Here is a 20,978-nt window from a genome sequence, read left to right as displayed (position 1 = left end):
CTGGAAACTGTCTACAAATGCTGGTTCTGTCACTTACTATGTGGTTTCAGGAAATTATGTAATCTTCTGGGGTCCTTAGATGCTATATCTGTAAACTTGGGATTTTTAGCATTGTTATGAAGGGGATACAGCTAAGAAGTGGTCTGTAAACAAAAGAATTACATGCTCATTGGTTCATTCTCTGACAAATGGTGCTGATTCTCATGACCCTGTAATGGCAGATTTTCAAGTGGCTTTAACTGTGATAGAGTCAGACCTTATATTAAAAACTGTAGATCTTTGACATTGCAGAGGCTGTGTTCTGAGATCTTTAAGAATCTCATTTCCTTTCTAAGTCATGTTTCTTGTATATATCCTCATTCCACATGCTCAAATTTCACTGAAGTTGTATGTCTCACTTGATGGCAATTTTTTCACAAGGGCACTGTTTACAGGAAACTAACATTAAAGCTACGTGGAGAGACATGCTTGTTCAAAATTGCATTATTTCTTGTTTGGGGTGTTTTTTTTTGTTTTGTTTTTTGAGACAGAGTCTTACTCTGTCACCCAGGCTGGAGTGCAGTGGTGCAATTCCAGCTCACTGCAACCTCTCCTTCCTGAGTTCAAGTGATTCTCCTGCCTCAGCCTCTTAAGTAGATGGGATTGCAGGTATGTGCCACTATGCCCAGATAATTTTTGTATTTTTATTGGAGACAGGGTTTCACCATGTTGGTCAGGCTGATCTCAAACTCCGGGCCTCAGCCTCCCAAAGTGCTGGGATTACAATTGTGAGCCATTGCACCCAGCCTACTTTTTGATGTAGTTATTTGAGGCCCACTCAAATGAAATCATAAATATTAACTTCATGAATACCAGGATGCACTCTGAATCCCCATTCTTTCATTTCTCCTTAACATTCTCCCTCATTTTTAAAAACATATATGTGCAGTTTGGAGTTGGGGTGGGGGCTGGGTTGTTGTTTGTTTTGTTTTGTCTACACCATTTGAAAGTAAATAACAGATAATATAACATTTCAGGTCTAAATAATTTAGCATGTATCTCCTAATAAGAAAATTCTTTATAATACATGCCATCCATTATCCACCTTAAACAATAACAATTTTCTAACCTCATCTAATGTCAAATGCATATTCAGATTTTCCTTAACTTGTCCTAAAATTACTTTTATACTGTTTTGCATATAGGGTTTCTTGTTTTGCTTTCCCAAACAAGAAGTTCAAATACACTCGTAGTATTTGATGGTTAAATTTCCTTGATGCATTTTAACCCAGAACAATTCCTTACCTTATTTCTTTGTTTTCATGATGTTAACCTCTTTTTAGAGACTAGGTCAACTCTCTTGACCAATATTCCATGTTCTGGATTTCTCTGATCATTTTGTGTATGTGTCTGTCACATATCTTGTTACTCCATCACCTGTTTTCCACAGCTGGAAATTGGTTTCAGAGATGTGATTAGAAACAGATTGCATGTTTTTGTCTAGAACAACTTGACAAGTGATACAGTATATTTTATAGCCAGAGGTGCATGATTGTCCCCTCTTAGTGCTGCTAACTTTGATCACTTGATTAAGATGGTGGCAGCCTGGTCTCCCAGTGTTAAAGTACTCTTTCTTTCCTTTAACAATTAGAATAATTTATGGAACAATTATTTAGCTCATATGAGTATCCTTTCCACAGTGTTTCATCTAATGGTGTTAGCCTCCATTGATGAGCCTTGCTTATACCATTTATTCCAATGGTGGTTGCAAATTGGTAATTTTAAAATTGTATTCCTTTGACATTTACTAATATTCTGCTGTAAAGATCTTTCCCTCATTAATAGGGGATGCTTTGTATCTTCTTACAGTTCATATCAGTAAAACAGGTTTACTCTCAGTTATCTAAAATATCACCCTTACATTATAGAACTGAGTTATAGATCAGTCATAATTTATATTTCATATGTACTTAAAGCATTTTGGTGTACATTAATGTTGGAAGTAGAAAATTGATGAAATTTAAAGCAGCATTTCAGAATGCTAAGTGCCTATAAGAGACTTGGTGAAAAGAGATTTCAACAAATCATTGGCAATATCAGCAAATATTTGTAGACCTAAAAAGAACTTATTAATACTAAGCACTAATAGAGCTAACTATGGTTGTATCCCAAAAAAAACTGTTAATACGCACAGTGTGGATAAATATTTAAGCCTGACAAGAAGTAATCAAGTACAAATCATTTGGGCTATCACCCTCTTGTTCCAGCTTTGGTAGTCTCTCAGCTTCACATCTCAACACTCATAGCTTTTGTAATTTGGGCTCAGTTTTTTGTGGAACCCGCTTCCCCGTAACTTTACATGTGCTTTGGTCATTGCACCTCCCTTAAATGCACGTGGTAATCCTTATCTTTGCACTTTGCCCATGCTGTTTCTCTTGCTTAAGCAGCTCTCTTCTCACCTCTCCGTAAGTCCCAATCTGCCTATTTTTCATGCCCAGCTCAAATCCCACACCCTCTATGAAGTGCCTTCTTCCCTGACCTCTCTAGATAGTACTTCCTGTCTATGTCACATCTGTAGTACTTGACTTAGTTTCATGTTGGGTCTTCTAATTGACTTCTTCACATCACCCAACTATTAAAGATCCTTGAGGACATGACTATCCATGAACAGAAAATGAAAATCTCTTTTCACATGATTTTGCTGGGTTTTTGCATTCCCCTTTAAAAATCTTTCTCAAAGTTACCAATAGATGTGAAACTGTTGGCAAAGTAGGCTCTCTCCTTTGTATAGATTCTTTTTCCTTCTAATATCTATCACCCTACAAAAACAGACTTTCTAGTGAAAGTTAAGGCTGGAATTTGAGGATTACTTTGTAAATTGTGTGAAGGCCTGGTTCTTTCACTATGATTAAAAGAAAGGTTAAAATGCGGTAAGCAGAAATTAATCTGGCATTTAAATATTACAATGAAAACAAAAAGGCATAAATTAACATGGCATTTAAGTATTACAATGAAAATAAAGCTTATTTTATTTTCCTTAGGTTGATTCTTTTCGTTTCTATGTTAACAATTTCAACACTGTTTTAAATGGAAATAAAACAATGGTGTTTTGTGCTTCTTACAGATTTTTTAGAAAATCTACATCCCACTCAACATGACATTGTTTAAAATTGTTCTACACACCTTTTCTTACTCTCTCCTTAATGAGCACTTTGTATTTACACAGATCTTTGCATCTGATGATCTCAGAGCCTTGGCTGATATTTCTTGTTACCAGATAGTGACGACAAAGCTGTTACACTTTTTGTTTCTGTCTCTGCAGAAGCAGGAGGTAAAAAACTAAGGAGCACTGTCCAGAGAAGTACAGAAACAGGGCTGGCCGTGGAGATGAGGAACTGGATGACTCGACAGGCAAGCCGAGAGTCTACAGATGGCAGCATGAACAGCTACAGCTCAGAAGGAAAGTGAGTGAGGCGCATATGATGTATGTCTCCTCCATGCCTTACCTATCTCACTCTCTGTGCTTCACAGAGATTTTCTAACTCTCATGCTCTTCAAAGCCATTTTAATTTTTGCTAGCTGATTTCCCATGAAGAAAACTTTACTCACCTGCCACTGAGCAATGCGATGTATCTGGCTTTTTATACCAAATAAAATAAGTTTGGGGTGTTTTGCCTTAATGGCAAGATGCTAAAATGTGACTCTTCAAATACAATACAAATAAAATATTTTGCTGTAGCTTGAAATAATATATAAAAGCCCAAAAATAATAAGCACGCATGTCATACACACCATGTGAACAATGCTAGTGTCAAGAACTTCCATCCTAAGAGTTATTGCTAAAAAATATGGAATGCTGGCAAATACTTAGTTCTATGTTGTAACAAACAATTATAGTTAATTATATTAAATATAACAGCCAAAAAGAAATGCCACCAAAAATGTCAGGGAGCCTTTTACATGATTATCATATAGCTTTCTTTTGAATCAACTGTCTCAATATTTTTAAAGCATTTGTAGCTTGTGTAATCCTGTCACCAAAAAATTAATAGTACTTAGCAACTAAGTACTGGAAGTGGGGCTGTAAAGGACATTAATAGAGGCAAATGGGTTTTACTGACCTCACTGTCATCACCATGGAAGCATTAGATGTTTAGATAACCTGTGTGTGACCAGTTCACAGATGTGAGGCCATAGGAACTGTTAGCACAGCATGAATGGTATGTCTAAGGATAATTTGTCTAGCACATCCATTTACTAATGGTTTCCATACATTTATAAGTAGGATTATATGGGATACTTACAGAAACAGACTAAAACATTTGTATTAACTGAATATTTGAGAGTTGAGGTCGGGGAGAGAAATAGATTTGCTATTCATTAAGGAAGTCTAAAAGGAGAGGGAAAATCAACTGAAAAGTAAATGTGCACTGACCACTAACCTTTGCAAAGAACTACGCCAGATACCGTTAGGGATATAAAAATGTTTAAACTATAACTCCTGCTCCAGATGTTTATCGCCATATTGGAAAAAGAGGATGAGTATCGTAAATTCATTCAACAAATATTACCCTACCTTCCAGTGGGCCAGTCACTGTGCTGTAACATTGGGGATATAAGTCATAGGAGGGAGGAGTGAGGGAGTAAATATCCATGGCTAAGACCATGGGCTTTGCAGTCTGCATGAGCCTGGTTCTCTCAAGTCCTTTCTTTTCTTTCTTTTTTCTTTTCCATTTGCCTTTTTTTTTTTTTTTTTGCCTTTCCTTTTGCCTTTCCTTTCCTTTCTCCTTTCCTTTCTCCTTTCCTTTTCTTTCACCTTTCCTTTCTTTTTGCCTTTCCTCCCTCTGCCCTCCCCTTCCCTCCTCTCCTTCTATACAATATTCCAGGCATGGTTCTAGGTACTAGAGATACGGTGATGAACAAAGGAGACCCCTCCCCCGCCCAACAAAACTACTCTTAGCACATTTACACTCTAATAAAGAAGATAAACAATAAATAAGAAAAATTGTTAAAATGTATGTAAAAGAAAAACTCATAAAATGTATAGTAGATTAGATAGTATACATGCTAAGGAGAAAAATAAAACAAGGAAGAGAGATGATCAAGAGGGTGGAGATAGGATTTGATGCAGGCTAGATGTGGAAAGGAGGCATTTGAGTGAAGATCTGAAGGAAGTTAGTGAGCAGAGGGACATCGGAAGGAAGAACTTTCTAGGATGAAGATTGCTTCAGACACCCTGAGGCAGGAGCTGACCTGGGGGTCAGCAGTGAGGAGGGAAGCACTGGGGCGGAAGGATAAGAGCAGTGATGGATGAGGAATAAGGGCATGTGGCTGGGTAGGGGGCACACCTCTTATAGGCTTTATGTATTGTAAGGACTTCCCTTTTACTGAGTAAGATGAGAAGCTGCTGGATGGTTTTGAGCAGGGGAGTGACAGGATCTGACTTTTGTTTTGACAGATCAGTCTGAGTGCTGAGGGGGCAGGGGGCTAGGATAGCAAGGACAGCAACAGGGAGACCATTCACAAGGCCGAACACAGAAGCTAGAGAATGGTGGCTTGGACCAGAGTACGGCATTAGTGAGGTCAGATTCTTAATGTATTTTGACAGTAGAGCAAGTAAGATTTATTGAAGCATTTGATGTGGGTAATAAGAGAAAAGAGAGTATATTTGTTTGCCAGGGTTTCCATAACCAAATGCCACGGACTGGGTGCCTTAAACAACAGGAATTTGTTTTCTCACAGATTAGTAGGCTAGAAGTCCAAGATCAACCTGTCAGCAGGATTGAGTTCCTCTGAGGCTTTTCTCCTTGGCCTGCAGATGGACACCTTCTTGTGGTGTCTTCTTGCGGCTTTTTCTCTGTGCGTACCTATTCCTGGTGTCTCTTCCTCTTCTTAGAAGGACATGAGTCATATTGGATTAGTGCTCTGTGCTGATGGCCTCATTTAACCTTCTCTCTTTAAAGGCCCTATGGCCAAATACAAACATATTGAGGGTTAGGGCTTCAACATAAGAATTTTGGGGTGACATGATTCCGTTCATAACAGAGAGGAAGGAAGAAGGATGGCTCCAAGGTCAAGCAGTTGGAAGAATGAAGAATGAAGTTGCCATTTATCAAGATGGGAATCTTTTAACAGGATCAGAGTTGGGATTTTTTGTTAATATGTTTGCAGGAGGCGGGGGACAGGAGCATGGGGAGAGTCAGTTTTAGACAGTTTGAGTTCCAGGTGCCTATTACCTATCCAAGAAGATACATAGACTAAGCAGTTGGAACATAGGTCTGTGGCCCAAGGGAGAGATCCAAGCTGGAGATGCCAATACAGGCAATAGCATCGTAGATGGCATTTGAAACCATGCAACTGGATGAGATTACCAAGGGAATTCAGACATAGAAAAAAGATAAAAGGTGAAAGGATCAAGCTCCAGTGTTTAGTGCCAGAACTAGCAGAGTAGGTTAAGCCTGAGTGGCAGAGAGAAGAGAGGGAAACTAGGGGACTGGAAGCCAGGAGACGGGTGCATGCAGAAGGTGGTATGGAGACAGTGTTTCAAGGAAGAGAGGACAAGGTCAGTTGTGTCAAATGGTCAGAGAATTTTCATGGAGTGGTGACAATGAAAACATGATTAGACTTTCAAGAGTGAATAAGAGGAAAGAAATTGAAGACAGCACACAGAGACAAGTGTTTCCAGGAGATAAATGAGGTAGTAGCTGGAGAGGGAAATGGGGTCAGGAAAGGGATTTCTTTAATATGGTAAAAGAAATAACAGCATATTTGTATGCAGATGAGAATGATCCAGAAACATTTCTTCAACTATGAAACGGGAGAAATAATAGACTCTATCATAGTGCAACTAAGAGGATTAGTGTGATAAATAAAGCCTGTGATGGAGCAAGTGCTCGATATGTGCTCAGTGCTACTCATAGAAATCACAGCCTGACCTTCAGACCGAGGAAGAGAAAGACTCACCAGCAGGAGCCTGCAGCACAGTGACAGGTGCTTCTGGTGTCATACATGGGCTGCTGAGAATATGGAGGAAGAGCCCTGGGAGGTGGAGCAGCGTGTTTGGATCCAGTAAATATAAGTGGCAAAATAATAGGACTGACTCTCTTGCCACAGTAACAAGGCCAGACTGATACTTGAGCTTACCTGAAAATAAGTAGGGGTTGGTGATTTAATGTCTTATGTTATTTTGCTCTCAGTCTGATCTTCCCTGGTGTCCGCTTGGCCTCTGATAGCCAGTTCAGCGATTTTCTGGATGGCCTTGGCCCTGCTCAGCTAGTGGGACGCCAGACTCTGGCTACTCCCGCAATGGGTAAGAATTTCTGTCCTATGATTTCACTATTTTATTTTAGATCATTGAAAATGAAATTCTTTAAATTTCATAGAATGTTTTCTTCTCTCTCTCCCTCCCTCCCTCTTTTTTTTTTTATTATTTTTTTTAATTTTTTTGAGACAGAGTTTCTCTCTGTTGCCCAGGCTGGAGTGCAGTGGTATGATTACAGTTCACTGCAGCCTGGACCCCCCTGGCTCAAGAAATCCTCCCACCTTGTCTTCCCAAGTAGCTGGGACTGCAGCCACACGCCACCACACCCAGCAAATATTTTGACTTTCTTTTTGTAGAGACAAGGCCTTACTATTCTGACCAAGCCGGTCTCAAACTCCTGGCCTCAAGCAATCCTCCTGCCTCTCTGTCCCCAGGTGCTAGGATCACAGGCAGCAGCCACCGGGCTCGGCTCAGTGGAATCTTTAACAGTATTATCAGCAGGAATCAAGAGCTTAGATTTTTAACAATAAAAAATATCTAACCATTATTTCTCTTTTAATTTTAACGCTTTTTAAAGGAAGATATCATTGATAGAATCTTAAGTATATTTGAATTTAAGAAAATATGTGGGAAATGATGAAATGATGTTAAACCAAGGTCTTTGACTCAAGCATTTTCCTTAGTGCCTTTGTATATTACAGCACATTTGTTTCCTCCTCCTTCCATTAGGTGACATTCAGGTAGGAATGATGGACAAAAAGGGACAGTTGGAGGTGGAAATCATCCGGGCCCGTGGCCTTGTTGTAAAACCAGGTTCCAAGACACTGCCAGGTAAAAACAAAAGAGATTTTTCTGTTATTGTACATAATCCATATTGTTTCAGTTTAGAGACCTTTGGATTGGTTTGACCTTTGACTTAGTTAATCAAGGTTACTAATGGATGAGTCCATTATGACTGGTTTGGGGCAGCAGTCATTTTTGTGTTTATCCTGAATGAGTGTTCAGTGAGGATGATCTGGTGGGGATAATGTAAGTTCTTAAATAAGTACAGATGTACTAGAAACCACTGCAAAATAAAAAGCACCACACTTAGATAATTCATTTTGTCACACCATGTATGCAAGGAATTCTTTTTTCTTATTAGCTAGCGTTTTGTGTTATTTTTCAGTTTCTCTAGAGCTTCAAAATTCTCCTCAGGAATTCATAAGACTCTGGAATTAGAATAAAAATAAATACAGCCTCCAAGAGTAGCATAAGCTCTGTATGCTGGATATTCTAATTATAAGACTTCTACTTCCTATAATCTGAGGAAAGAATGGCACTATTATAACTTCTTATGCTCCATGTTTCATACTGAAGTGTCATTATAATCTAAGGTGCTTGAAGCCATGGAAAGTGCCACAGTGCTCCAAATGCATTGTGGAGTGGTTGTTTTGACAAGCTAGCCTCAGCATCTCTACTGATTGACTTGTAATTTTGACTCTTAACTTTTCTATCCTTGTAGAAATTTTTAATTATAATATATAATCTATTGTGTAACCTTGCACTGGTGATTAAGATAGTTGGGTTTATACATGTCTTAGAGCTAGTCAATCCATTCTGCTATATATCATGATTTGTACATGCATGAAAAGGGTTTTTATGAAGTGTCTGTTGGATAAATTTTAAGCCATAGATTTTCTATTAGTTGCCTCTTAGCTAATATGATCATATCACATGAAATTCCACTACTGTAATACCCACACCACCACCTATAAATAAATACTTTTGAGTGATAATCACTATTTGTGGGGATGGGTGAGTGAAACAATATAGCTTCAAGCATGTTACATGGATTTAAGTAGTGATAAATTAAAGACCGAGTAGGGCATCTCTCTTGAATATTGTTAAGGACTGGAAGCACTTCACTTATTTAATGCATGTGTAAATCTATATAACAAGTTGATGAAAAAAATAATAATAAACTCAGAGGCTATGTCAACATCCCATAAAACTTTCTGAAAGACACAGTGAACCACTGTTTATTTAATGATTTTGACAGAATGCGGCTCGGCCAGTGGCGTGATTGCTAGCTTTTTCAGCTGAAGATATTAAATATCACCATGAGTTTGGTATTTCATGTCCGTAACTCATCGCTTATTCTCCTCTATGTTTTCTTTCCCAAGCACCATATGTAAAGGTGTATCTATTAGACAATGGAGTCTGCATAGCCAAAAAAAAAACAAAAGTGGCAAGAAAGACGCTGGAACCCCTTTACCAGCAGCTGTTATCTTTCGAAGAGAGTCCACAAGGAAAAGTTTTACAGGTATCAACTTGTTTATCCCTTACCTAAGAAAGTGTTTTTCATGGAATCAGACATGATACCCCAAATCTTTTCTGTTGTATTCTTTTATGTTCCTCACAAGTGAAATTCTTTGGAAACTTTTCAAAGCAGTGGCCAGTGCTATAAAGCAATATATATTGTCATTTTCTTTAAAGTGATTTATAGACGTGCAAATCCCCACCACACATAAATTCCAGTCTCTCTGGATTTCTTATGACCTTAATGCTTCAGTACAATTTTCCCAATGTACCTTTAGATTCCACTAGTTAAAGGCAACTATTCCATTAATCAAATACAGATTTTAACTTGATCTTTGATGTCAGAAAATTAACTGAATGTACTTTAGTATTTAAATATGTTTTACAAGTTCTTCTTATGTACACAGTTACACTAAAATCACTCTACTTTTTATTTTGCCAACAGATCATTGTCTGGGGAGATTATGGCCGCATGGATCACAAATCTTTTATGGGAGTGGCCCAGATACTTTTAGATGAACTAGAGCTATCCAATATGGTGATCGGATGGTTCAAACTTTTCCCTCCGTCCTCCCTAGTAGATCCAACCTTGGCCCCTCTGACAAGAAGAGCTTCCCAATCATCTCTGGAAAGTTCAACCGGACCTTCTTACTCTCGTTCATAGCAGCTGTAAAACTGTTGTCACAGCAACCAGCGTTACAAAAAAAAAAAAAAAAATCACAGGTTGCAAACCCTGGTAACACTGCATGCTTAATGTTGTGTCTTCTGAGCCTGTTTCTAGGGATACAAAGCGATCCTGTGTTCTCAGAGGAAGTTGCACACATTGTGCCCTAAAGAAGGTCCTCAGGTGAAAGAGCAGAGCTATGAAGAACTATCAGGTTTGGAATTCAATGATGCTCGAGTTCTGGTCCAATCTGAAGCCATGGATTAATCTCAAAGAATCAGTCAGTTTCATGCAACAGAAGCCCTTTTCAATGGCACCTTTATATTTTTATCGTTCCTTTTTCTTCATTTATCTGATCCCAAAGCCCTGATATGCCACAGAAATGGAGCTATACAACCATGAAGCCGTGTTACAGGTCAAGGAGTGAAATCCTAGGAAGTATCAGGTGAAAAGCTGGAGACCAAAGAAGTGGTCAGGAATAACTGTCAGCCCTCCTCTGGCCGGGGGTCGGAGCAGTCAGTCCAGCCGGAAGAGCGGTAGACTCTGTAGCTCCATGGGCACATAATTTACTAATGCCAATACGTGTTGGACTCTGAAAAACAAAATTCTGTGGCTACACTGTACTGAATGAAATTAAAGAAACTTTTTTGCATGGACACAGATTAGCTGAATACTTAAATTATTTTCTTGGGGCTGCAACTTGCAAAAAAAAAAGAATAAAAATCAGCCATTTTCAACAATTTATATTATTTTTAAAAATAAATTTCACTAGTGCATGGTTTTAAAAAGGAGAGAGAATGCAACAGGGTGATACGAAGATACACCATGTCATAGTCTGTGTTTTGGCAGACATTACAAATGGAAATACTTTCTAGAAGATACTTAAAATTCTCTTTATGTGACAAATAAGTATAATATATTCCATTTATTTCCATGTTAAATATACAAATCTTATGAAGTTCAATATGTGCAAATTTTTCACCTCTTTCTTCCTTCAGTTTTCTTCTTCTTCTCCTCCTCCCCCTTTTAATCTTTTCTTTCTCCCTGCCAGAGTGAATCTTATACTAAAAAATTACAAGTTTTGATCTGATCCTCTCTTAAACCCCATGTTTGATTCAGAGCTGTAGATGCCTCTGAATTTGTGAATTTCTCAAGGGAAAAATAACTTTAAGAGCTTTCTTTATTTCAAGCATGTTGAAAAGGATTTTGCAACATGACTTGGGAATCCGTAAAAGTAAGTCAGCATGTATTTGACAAAGAAGATATTTGAACTTTTGCCGTTTATTGTACAGTGCATGGTAATGTTTTTTTCACCTTCAAAATTCAATTCACAGGAAAATTCTAAAGTCATGTGGCCATTGTAATGTCTAATAAATTTGTTTTTAGCACCAGCATTATTCATACAGGGGTTAAAGTATTATTTGTAGAGGTCTTAGGTTTTGTTTGTTTTTTACTTAAAGCAGTTTCTTTAGTCAGTTCCCATTTCCTATGTGAATAGAAACACTGCTAAAAATTGGAAACCCTGAAACACAGGGCTGTTTATTAATTCATTTTTTCTGTAGTAAAATTCAGTTTTTCACAAATTATATTTCTAAAGAAATATAGTAAACATAAATTTGCAACAAACAACTTTAAAGCTCCAATTTTTAGGTGACTCAAAGAAAGTCAGTATGCCTATTAATAGTTATTTGATGCCATCACCAAAACTCTACATGAAAATCTCCTAAAGTCAAAACCCCTGCCTTTGGTTTTACAGACAGTTATTACCATTGGGTGGTGCTGCAAGGTCAAATTTCTACTAAGTTCCCCTATTTAGAGGAAGAGTCACTAGTTATTGTAATAAACCACCCATGGTTCTTTATGTAAATTTGATAATACATTATAATAGTGTGATTTTGATTTTTTGCATTAATTTTTGAAATCCACATACATCTCATTTGTTTAAATTAAGGCCATGCACAAATTTTTTTTTTTAATTCAGTGCTGACCATTAAAAATTATCATGCTTGATACGGTGCAAAAGTTAAAATGAGTATCACTAAAAATGCCTTCTCTTTACATGGTGCAATATGAAATACACCAAGACCGTGTCTTGACATTCTGATGGACCCAGGTAACGTTGTCAAAAGGACAAATAAAACTTTATTAAAATAATTTAGACACCTGTGTACCAGCAACAATTGATTTAATAGACCTATAGTGTCTATACTATCCCTTAGAATAAACATTTATGATTTTCCTGATACTAAGATGCAGTCACATAATCTTTTGTGCATATTCCTATACAAATTATTTCTAATTTTAATAAGAAGGACATGACCATATGGAATATTTGTACATACTTGTCATTATGCCGTATTTATTTAAAAGTTGGTGTTTTTTTTTTTTAAATTTTCACGTCTGCACCTCAACTTGTGGTTTAGTCATGTAACTAGCACTACGCCAGTGACCGTTGTTGGCCTGCGCGTAGTATGTCTGAAAGTAAAGGGAATTCCAGTTGGAAAAGAAGGGCAGATTAGTCCTGTAATGAACACCAACTAATGTAAATCGAATTCATTCTGGTGATGGTATTTAACACTTTAAATAAAACATTTTCTTTACAGACGTCTGCAGTGCTTTCCCTGACATTTCTTCCCACTAAGCCCTGAGCCTGCTGCAGCTCATTCCCTGAACTCGTGTATCATTTAAAGACAACAAAACCACTGTCTCCTACTTCTCGATAACATAGGTGGACTGCTGGTCTTAGCAATAGGCCTCAGTAGAGCATTCCTTTAAATGCCGAAGGATTTCTACTCACAGCATTAAAAGGTGATGTTTTTTAAAAGGTTGTTATTTTGGATTGAGTTGCTTTCTGATTAAATGACTCAGCAACTCACAGATCTTATGAGTGAATGAGTGAAATTTCTAACTTAGTCATGGCTGTCACTGACAGCAGAGTCACAAATATCCAGGCACAGGCTCTGCTAGTCCCTGGGTGAAGATGACGAAGGCATAGCTGGCTTTGTGCAGCATATGTGTTTCTGCTAGTGTCAATTTGCTTTGTGGGGGGTACAGGATGTGTTTTCGGGGTGGGGAGACTCGTGTGGTAACCTGACATATAACATCCTGTCCAGAGACTGGCTTCTATGTGTGGATATGAATGGGCGAGAGGATTTCTCCATATCCTTCTAGGGCAGTTTCTCAACTGGGATAAGGTGAACCCCTGCGGAATTCTCATGGGAGTCTGCTTAGGGTTCTAAATGTAAGAGCTAGTTTGTTTGGATTCACATTTACTTAGTACTCTAACTGAAAACTAAGTCTAGCTGTCTTTCCATTCTTGGAAACAATCATTTCCTCCATTTCCAAAGACTCCATTCCAGTCCATTTTCCCATACCTATCCCATGTTTTTTCCCTTTATTCCATATATACCCCCTACTGTAGTGAATTGTTTCTTTGCTGTTTATACAGTCCTGTAATAAAAATTTCCTTCCCTGTCTTATGTGCCCTCTCATGAAAAGCCCTTCTACTTTTCTCAGTCATGATCCATGCAAGTCCCCTCTTGCACCTCCCAACTCATGACTGAGCTCTTGACTAAACCCTAACAACATGGCTGCCATTGACGCCAACACCTTCACTTTCCCAGGGACTTGAGATGCCAAAGCTCCATAGGCGACGATAAAGGATATGATGGTCTTGTAGGGGCTATGATGGAATTAGGCAAGAGATCACGGAAGTTGTCTGCCTACTATTGATGTAACACTTGACACTCTGTGCACATAAAAATCATGTGCTCAACGTGTTTGTCTCAACTCAGCTTGTGTTGCCTCAGTGTTCTGTGGGCATTTATGCACTGAAGAAACAAGTTCACATACCCACCTCTGTATTGTGACATGTGTATTGAGAAATATCATGCAAGGGGGAATTTTTTTAAGTGAACAAACAAAAAATCTGTGCCACTCAAGTCTTCCCATATGCCCTTACTCAGGCCACTTAATCTCTAGGGCATTCATTTCCTCACCTGGAAAATATGGAGCTTGAGGCAGATTCTCATCTATCATTAAATCTACACTTTAAAATGTAAGCTCCTTCAGGGCAGAGACCATATCTTCAGTATCAGAGACAATGTTTGAGAGATAGATGCTCAATAAATATCTGTCCAATGAAGGTTTATTTAGTCCTTGCTTTATATCAGGCACTATTTCAGGCATAGTAGTGAACAAAACAAACGTTAGCCTTGTCCCCATGGGGTTTTCATTCTTCTAAAGACACACTGGGTAAATAATTACAGGTGTGATGACTTTCCTAAAGTGAAGCCCCCAGAATGCTACAGGAGTATACAGCAAAGTGTTTCAACCCAGTCTACACATTTAGGGAAAGCTTATGTCTAAAAAAAAAAAAAATGAACGGGAGTTAAATAGGAGATGGCAATGGGAAGAAAGGGTAAGATGAAGACTGTCAGGCAGAGAGAACAACAGGAAAGAAATCTGAGGAAAGGGAATCATTACCACTTGTATTATCTTTTAGTGTCTAAAACAGTGATGAGCACATGAAGAATGAGTTGAATGAATGAATCTTTAGATTTCTGCATCTGGGGCTGTAAAGCACTAAGTTTTATTGGGAAGCTAGTTGTGATTTAAACTTGATGTGCAATCTATTTCTAAATGAGATAATTGATAAGGTCTAATCTTCTGTTTCATTATGTTTAAAATGGTTCTCAGAATGCTGCTTAGTCCTTAATCCCATTAAATTGTTAGGTCTTTGAACACAGGAATCAAAAGCTACAATTCCATACCCAGCATAGCACCTACCTCAATGCCAAGCACATTATAGGTGCCAGATACCCAGCATTAACAGTGAATGTCTCTCTCAAATATTCTCAGATAGATTATTGTCGGCCAGGCACAGTGGCTTATACCTGTAATCTCAGCACTTTGGGAGGCTGAGGCAGGCAGATCATGTGAGGCCAGGAGTTTGAGCCCAGCCTGTAACATGGTGAAACCTTGTCTCTACTGAAAATACAAAAATTAGCCAGGCATGGTGGCGGGTGCCTGGAGGAGGCTAAGGCACAAAAATCACTTGAACCCAGGAAGCCAAGGTTGCAGTGGGCCAAGATCACACCACTGTACTCCAGCCTGGACAACAGAGCAAGACTGTGTCTCAAAAAAAGAAAAAAGATTATTGTCATAAACATGGAAGATTCCTGAGTCCTGAACTTTATGTACATAGTTTGTATGTGGTTAAATCAAAAAGACTTTAAACCTGTGGTCCTTAATGCCTTTTTAGTACCAGCTTCCTGTCATCCTGCCTTGGGGTAGGGGACACTATTGCTTAGTATCAGCTTTCTTTTCTGGTCCATCAAGATTGTTCCTCTGAGACCTGCCATTCCCCTGGCCCCATATGATGGTGGTATAGAGGGGGCAGACTCCTAAACTGGGTCAATCTTTACCTTGCCTATGAAAATATGTTATATTTTTATTTTATTTTGTTTTGCCTTGATAACAAAGAGGGAGTCCATCTCCAGTGGCAAAAACTATCCCATTGGTGGGAGGGAGGCAGGAGCTTCCAGTGACAATGTTTTCTGACATATGATGTAAGTTGGTTTACAATAAAAAGTCAACAAAACCAAGTGGAGGCAAGAACTGAAGAGAGAGTCCTGCAGAGTCCATGGTCCTAGATCCATTATGACTAAGGATTAGTGGCATCCCTTTTCTTCCAAGAAAGTTCACACATTCTAGCTGTAATTAGTTGAATTCCGGCTGCTTGAGGTCATATGTATTTGGCTAAAGATGAGTCTAATAAAACTAGAATCTCAAAGGAGCCATTGGGGGCACCTAGGGCAACCTCATAACATGAAGGGAAACCCTAAGGGATGGCCAGTAAACCTCTACTTGACGAGTGGATGGAGAAATAAATGCTGTAATCCACTTCATTCTATGACATTTAGCCTAAATTTCATTCCTTATCACTTAGCCTAAATCTCCCTTCCAGTGTTTTATACTTACTGGGATAGCACTACCTTGTAGAAATGTACAGCAAATGGCTGATCACTCTTGCATAGATAGTTCTTGAAATATTTAAGTGAGCTATCTTATTATCCCCACCTCTTAGAAAGCAGAATAGCATGTTGACTAAAACTTTCTGTTCTATGTAAGAATGCCTGAGTTCAAATATTGCTCTCTCATTTGCTGCATAATAACTATGTAATAGCTATATAACCTTGAATGAGCCACTTATTGTGTCTATTTTCTTACCTATTAAATGGGGAAGCAGAGATAATAACAGTATCTGACTCACAAGGTTGTTGAGAAGATTAAACAATGTAACATAGGCAAGGGACTAGCACAATACCAGACACACAATTACTCAATAAGTATTAGCTCTTGCTGTGGTGGTGGTGATTGTAATTATTACTACCATTAGTACTGCTTTTTTCTCTTCTGAACACTTCTATTGCCTTCAAACACTTGTCACTTACTAGAAACCTCATCGTCTTGTCTGTCCTCTAAATATACCCTCCCCAGAATTAAGCAAATGACTCCCGATGAGTACTGGCTCAAGAACAGTACTATAGACACTGCGTTGCAAACACAACCTGTGATTCTGCTGCTGTTGTCTGCAACTACCTCCCGTAGCCCTTTCAGACTAGGTTGGTGGTCAAACGAATCTCTCAGATCCTCCATGTGAATTATTTTCCTACCCGTGCTTGTGGAATTTCACTTTTAGCCAAGCATAGATATAAAAGTTTTTTTGCTAAATTTTTTTCTTACTTGTTTTGTCCAATATTTCAGCCTATCAAAATCATTACAACTGCCCTAAACCTGTCATTCACTCTGAATTTTGCTGAAGGCTTAAGACTTCAATTCACTGCCAGCTCTGTGTCACATGCAGATCTGATAAGGACATTTTCTCTATCTTGATTCTCATATTTGATAAAATGTTGACTAAAATAAGGCCAAGATCAAAGTTTTGTAACTCTTTTCTGGTAATATTAATTGATATCAATAGTAGTTATTGTCATCCAACACATTATAATCTACAAAATGACTTTAGTACATGTGATCCAAATCAGCAGTCCCCAACGTTTTTGGCACCAGAGACTGGTTTGGGAAAACAATTTTTCCAGACTAGGGTGATTGGGGGATGGTTTCAGGATGGTTCAAGCACATTACATCTATTGTGCATTTTATTTCTATTATTATTACGTTGTAACATACAATGAAATAATTATACAACACACCATAATGTAGAATCAGTGGGAGCCCTCAGCTTGTTTTCCTGCAACTAGATGGTCCCATGGAGGGTGATGACAGTGACAGATCAACAGACATTAGATTCTCATAAGGAGCACACAACCACCAAGATCCCTCACATGTGCAGTTCACAGTAGGGTTTGCACTTATATGAGAATGTGATGCCACTGCTGCTCTGACAGGAGGCAGAGCTCAGGCAGCAATGCGAGACCTGGGGAGCAGCTGTGGATACAGATGAAGCTTCACTCGCTTGCCCACTGCTCATCTCCTGCTGTGTAACCCAGTTCCTAACAGGCTATGAGCTGGTACCACTCCATAGCCCAGAGGTTGGGGACCCTGATCTAAATTAATCCTTATGACTATTTTATGAGTTGAGTAGTAACATCAACTTTATTTTGCAGATAAGAAAACTATAGTTCATATAGTTTAAATAATGTGACCAAAGTCCCCCATCTGAGAAGGGCCATATCCAGATGCAAATGTGGGTCTCCTGACAATAAATTGATTGGGTCAATCAATTGTAGGGCCACTTCACTTGACTGTAATCCACCACACATTTCCCCACTGTATCCACAGAGAATTCATTATGGCTTTCTCAAGTGATTTGCAGAAATACAGATATGTTTTCCTCATAGAGCAATCTTGGTGCCAGCAGAAAGCATGTCAGGCAGGGCAGGTTGGGGAGGGAGAAGGAGAAGGAGATTACTGGTTATATGCCAACTTTTCTGAGTTACTATTGGGACTTGACTAGAACATGTATGTAGGCTTGGCATAAAATGGGCACCCACGAATGGCAGCTCTTTTTCTTATCACGAGCTTCAACTCCTGTTTTGTTTCTGGTTAAAGACTATGCTAATTGCAGGCAAGAGAAGCAAGAGAGAACTGAAATGCTTTAGCATTTTCCCTTTATTATATTTGAGTAACAGAAGGGATCTGCCCCTCCCTTGAAACCAAGGGAACTAAAAGAGACATTTTTACCACTTTCAGCGTTTTTATGAGCCATTCTGGATTCTAACCCTCAGCTTCTGGCCACTCTTCCTGCAGGTGTGTGCCCTGGTTCTATTTGCCCTCATTATGGGTCCAACCTTCTCCTTTTATATTTTTTTGTTAAAATCTGAGTTTAGCAGTGGTGCCTGTCTATAATTAGACTGACATTGGCTTTGGTTTTGTTTATATATTCATTATATATGTGCAGATACTTATATATGCCTACTTTTTCCCATTCTTTCTCATTGGAATTTTAGAATAATTTTATGTTTCTCTAGATTTTTCCGTGCATCTTTGGCTATTACCACTCCTGCCAAGGAATCATTCTGATGTCCTCTGAATTTTTTCACACATCAATTAAAAACTCTAGGACATGTGTCTGATAATGACCAGCATCCATTTTACTCACTGTCATGACTATAAAATGAAATACTGACTTATTCCCAAGTGTGTAAGTGACAAATTTCTACATCACAAACCATTATTTTGTTTTGATTTCTTTTAGAATTATACTCTATTGGCTTGTTCCTTGACTGACACTTACTGGCTGTTCAGCCCTGACAATGTCATTTATATTCTCTTAGCCTCACTACCCCCATCTGCAAAATTGGAATCATAAAACTACCCAATTCACTGGGTTGGTAAGGAGATTAAATCAGATTCTGCATATAGAACACATAGTACCATGAGTGTAAGATTAGTTTACAAATGCCAATTATTAGCATAAGTAATTGATTAGAATGTCTTGAAAACCATTTCATTATTTTCTGGACTGTCCCATCTAAGGCACAAGTGTTCTAAGAGAAGCAAGAGTTCCCTCTGAACACTGGGGACCAAGCTGGGGCATCCCCTGCTGGATTTGGAGCTGATTCTGCGGAGCCCTCTCATAGCAGACCTTTTCTGGAGAGGAAGGAACCCCCAATAGGCTCAGCAGTCCACTGCCCACGACTACTTAAAAGAGAGACCCCAGTGAGGAATCCCACACAGCAAGGTGGCTCCAGGCCTTCTCAGAAAGGAGCAGCTGGGCAGACAAGTCTGGCAGTCATCCAAAGTATAGGGCTTTAAAAATTCCCCTACAGAGTTTCACACCCTTGGGCTGGATCTCAGGGTCCTGGAGAGTCAGGGATGGCAGAGGATAGCTCAGCCCTTGGAAGACACTACATAGGAGAATGGCAACCCCAGAATCCTCATGGATGGATCCTTATACTCCTTATCACACAGGTTCTCTGTTGACTTCCTAAGCAAGAAAGAGGTCAGGCTCTTTTCTAGTTCTCACCTCCAGAGGCTGGACTCCCCGTGTCATAAGTCTGGCTGCTGGGCTGCTGGGAACAGCAGGCTCCTTGGGTGGGCCTCACAGTCACCCAAGGACTACAGAGCCCCTACAGACTACAATGGAAGTCTGACAGTACGTTAGGATTACCCAAACCCTGACCCTGTGACAACTCAGTTCCTGAGTAGTGGTGAGGGGCATAGCAGCAGGGACCTGGGTCTGATGAACAATCCTGAGCTTCCTTGGCAAAACTTATGCTGTTGCCAGAGGAATGTTGAAGTTATGGGGAAAGAGAAGTATTGCCTGGGATATTCTTGATTTCTTTTAAAATTTCATGTGCTAACATCCATGGAGTTTATACAAGTTGTTTGTGACATAGTAAAAAACACACAAAAAAACCTAGAACTTTGGTGGTGGAGGGAGAGGCATCCTGAATGTCCTGAGATGCGATGAGTGCTGTGCACTTAAAGTTGACAATTCAAATTGTCAATACAAGCCTGGTTAAGGGGAAAATCCCAAACTCATGAAGCCAGAAACCCAGATCTGCTGGGCTTTCTCTGAGAGCAGAAGTGATAGGGTTCCACAAACAGAGCCACAAGTCTTTGAATCCACCAAGAGACTTGCTCTTAAAAACATCCAGGAATCATCGTTCTTCTAAAAGGACCGACTTCTTTCAATCACCACTTCTAAATATTCAGAAGCACACCTTTTCCGTCTCACATACTTTGTGTTGTCACAACAAATCCCATTTTGGTACTCAGGTATCGTGGACTCTTCATTCAACGCTGAACCTCAAACCCTGTCCCTCTTTTTCATAGAAACAAAAAGGAAATGAGGGCAGGAAAAGGGAGAGGGAAGAAGAGTGTAGAAAAAGAAGGAACCAAGGAAGAAAATGTCTCAAAACCACATACCTTTTAACTGGAATTTGGTCTGTTTTCTCTGTCTAGATTTGTAATTCTTGTTTTCTCAGATATAGCTCAGAGTGAGGCAGGAGGGTAGGTGAATATGAGGGAGAACCGGAAGCAAAATGGAAACAGAAATAAACACATGGAGGCTTCATTTAATTTAACAGTTATATCCAGGGTCTTCCCAAAAAGCTGAGTGTGCCTTGAAGGGGTCAAGGAGAGGGGTCATGGCTTTAAGAGGATACTTAAAGCTTAGGGCCAAATAAGCTTGGGAATGGACAAACCGCACTCACAGAGAGTGAGTGGCCATGGAACGATGGCCATAGAAAGATCTTCCTTTGAACACGATGTGTGGCCAACCCTGCGGTTGTTGCTATCATT

The 20,978-nt window shown here is 39.1% G+C and overlaps 1 protein-coding gene across 50 annotated transcripts in view; it reads left to right on the top strand.

Moving 5' to 3' along the window:
* The window catches only part of RIMS2 (regulating synaptic membrane exocytosis 2), a 724,815-nt gene extending 712,006 nt beyond the window's left edge, over window positions 1–12,809 (top strand). For all 50 annotated transcript variants that reach the window (XM_078353414.1, XM_078353401.1, XM_035276348.3 and 47 more), the window contains 5 exons: window positions 3,302–3,443; window positions 7,176–7,288; window positions 7,970–8,071; window positions 9,406–9,545; window positions 9,987–12,809. In XM_078353414.1, the coding sequence (XP_078209540.1) occupies window positions 3,302–3,443; window positions 7,176–7,288; window positions 7,970–8,071; window positions 9,406–9,545; window positions 9,987–10,205 (716 nt within the window). In that variant the 3' untranslated portion in view covers window positions 10,206–12,809. The remainder of the gene's footprint in view (window positions 1–3,301; window positions 3,444–7,175; window positions 7,289–7,969; window positions 8,072–9,405; window positions 9,546–9,986) is intronic.
* Window positions 12,810–20,978: the final 8,169 nt, after the last annotated feature.

Source organism: Callithrix jacchus, chromosome 16 (assembly GCF_049354715.1).
Source record: "Callithrix jacchus isolate 240 chromosome 16, calJac240_pri, whole genome shotgun sequence".
Classification (NCBI taxonomy): Eukaryota; Metazoa; Chordata; class Mammalia; order Primates; family Cebidae; genus Callithrix; species Callithrix jacchus.
This window is presented reverse-complemented; position numbering and strand designations above follow the sequence as displayed.